The sequence below is a fragment of the Sceloporus occidentalis genome, unplaced genomic scaffold, assembly GCF_023333645.1.
Source record: "Sceloporus occidentalis isolate IW3139 unplaced genomic scaffold, rSceOcc1.0.p SCAF_68, whole genome shotgun sequence".
NCBI classification, from domain to species: Eukaryota; Metazoa; Chordata; class Lepidosauria; order Squamata; family Phrynosomatidae; genus Sceloporus; species Sceloporus occidentalis.
This window is the reverse complement of record NW_028317048.1, coordinates 3,007,309-3,009,763: the sequence shown is the minus strand read 5'-3', so window position 1 is coordinate 3,009,763 and position 2,455 is coordinate 3,007,309. Positions and strand designations below refer to the sequence as shown.

Sequence of the window (2,455 nt, the reverse complement as noted above, 5' to 3'; positions counted from 1 at the left end):
AATCGTCCGCAGGGCCCAGGCTGCTTTACTGTGCGAACAGCGTCTCTTGTACAGGCCAGGAAAAGCATAACCCAGCGGAGTCCTGTCACAGGACTCTGCTCCCTTCCTTCCTTCTTTCCCTGGGGGCGTGGCAAGAGAAGTTGATCGCCCAACAACACAGAGGGAAGCAGCCGGGCCCCCGCAGATGTGGTATAGGGAGCCTGTAATCACACTGGTTTTGTTTTTTTTTGTTGTTGTTTTTTTAAAGGTGTAGGGGGTCGTTTTCGGCCAAGTGAATTTTTTATTTTTTTTTTGACTTTTTTTCACCAGCACATGTAGCTCCCCCACCTCCCTGGGCCAGGCATTCCTTGCGCTTAGATACTGTGTAAATTAATGTTACTGGGCATGTGTGTGAGTATGTTACCGTGTGTATATGGTGCCATGTGTGTCTGGAAGTATGTTAATACGTGTGTTACTAATTAACACTGGAAGAAGAAAAAAACTGGTTCCTACGGGGTGTTTTTTGTTTTCTGGCTCCAAATCCCAGCCAATTTGTTGACCCCTTCATGATTTGGAAATCAGGTGCACTTTTTTCATCCTTCAGTATTTTCATATTTGGAATGGCGGGGCTCTTACTTCAATAGTAGTCACAGATTTCGAAAACACCTCATAAAACTGTTATTACAAAGACGATCTAGATCATTTCATTAGGGCCATTTTATCACCAATATCTTCCAAAGCTTAACTTTTCACACAAACTTTACAATTCTGCTTTGGCTGTTTTGCTCAGAAAATGGGTGACTACAGAAGTAAATGGTTCAGCAATATCCCCCCCCATTACCGCCATAAAGCAATCTGTCATGGGGGTGCAGCACACATTCTCTGTACAGACCCCCAAGTCCCTGCCTCACAAAGGGAATTCCCTGCCAATACCAAAGTTCCGTGCAGGCGCGTAAAGCCGCTTTGAATGTAACCGCAGCCAGAGCACACAGAGTCACATTCAACCAGGGCCTGATCGGAATTGGCTCCGATTGAAAGTAGCCATGATGTACACGGTCATGGGTCCCTAGTGGGAACAACCCACACTACTTTTTATGGGGACCTTTTTATGACGTACTTGAAAGAGCAATACAAGTGTTCCTGGTAATGGGGATGGATGGAAGCGCCTCCTTAATTGGCAGAGCAGGTACTGAACAGAGCGTAAGAACGGGTGACACTGAGGGGAAAAACATAATAAATGCACATTATTTCTCCCTTTGAGACTTGCTCTTTGATTACTTTGTAAGAAATTCTAAAACCGATCCTGTTTATTGATCCATGCCCATAGTCTGACATTCCCTTTTGTTCAATGCTGCTTTTTGTATCTATATATAGGCAAACCATGGCTTCTCCTAAACGATTTGCAGATGTCGGCTACAAGCTGTTTTCTACGTCCATGATGCTCCTGACGTTGTACGGAGGCTATTTGTGCAGCATGCGGGCGTACAGATACTTCCAACGCCGGGAGCAGCTGAGGTTGGCTGCGGAGAACCAGACAGAGGCTATTATTAAAGACTGAACGCGGACCCGATCGCTGCGCTGGAAGCCGCTTTATTTGCCGTAAAATGACCGGCTGTAACTGGTTGCGTCCTGACTAGCTGTAATCTTCCGCTTATCAACCGCCAACACCCCTGGTGTAAATGATTCGAAATGTGTCATTGTACTGTGGCGGCTCTGAAGATTACTCAATTGTGTGAATTTTGTATATTGTCCAAATAAACTGAATTTCCTATCATTTAATGCATGATTACATGATCGTGGTGTAACAGTTCTGAAAACATTGGGAATATTGTTAGTAACAGTCATTGCGCCGGCTATAATACTGCATGTGTGATGTAGGTTTTAATTAATAGTGTATTAGACCCAAAATGTAATACCCTATAAAATAACTCAATGCATATTTACTTATCTATTGGCACTAAAGTGTTATCTGTCAGTCCTGATGACACATGTTCTATCTCAAGGTACTTTTGTTATATTTTGATACTAATCTGTCCCACACAAAATAAATATGTACTCTCCCACCGCATCCCAAAGAAAATACTAGTAGGTCCATAAATATTTGGGCAGTGACACAATTTTCCTAATTTTGGCTCGGTACACCACAATAGATGTGTGATTGAAGTGCAGACTTTTAGCTTTAAGAAAATATTGCATGAAACTTTAAGAATTTACAGCAATTTTCATACACAGACCACCCCCACACACACTTTAATGGGTGCAAATGTAATTGGAACCAACAGACATCCCCAAATGCTAGATTTCTCCACCAGTGATATTTTCAGGCCTTTAGTGCGTCTGGCTAAAGTTGCTGCTTGTGAGCCTTTTTGCCTTCAGCAAGTGAAATGCATGTTCAATTGGGTTGAGGTCAAGCGACTAACTCGGCCCTTGAAGAACGTTCCACTTCTTTGCCTTTAAAACCCTTTGGTTGGTTTAG

At 43.1% G+C, this 2,455-nt stretch overlaps 1 protein-coding gene across 1 annotated transcript; it reads left to right on the top strand.

Annotated features, from left to right (window-relative positions):
- The first annotated feature begins 1,360 nt into the window (after positions 1–1,360).
- On the top strand, positions 1,361–1,537 carry LOC149286516 (cytochrome c oxidase assembly protein COX14-like). Its single transcript, XM_089493933.1, has one exon. The coding sequence runs from the start codon at positions 1,361–1,363 to the stop codon at positions 1,535–1,537; it is 177 nt and encodes a 58-aa protein (XP_089350059.1).
- The last annotated feature ends 918 nt before the right edge of the window (positions 1,538–2,455 follow it).

Coding starts and splice junctions, on each gene's coding strand:
- LOC149286516 (XM_089493933.1), top strand. CDS start 1,361: ATGGCTTCTCCTAAACGATTTGCAGATGTCGGCTACAAGCTGTTTTCT.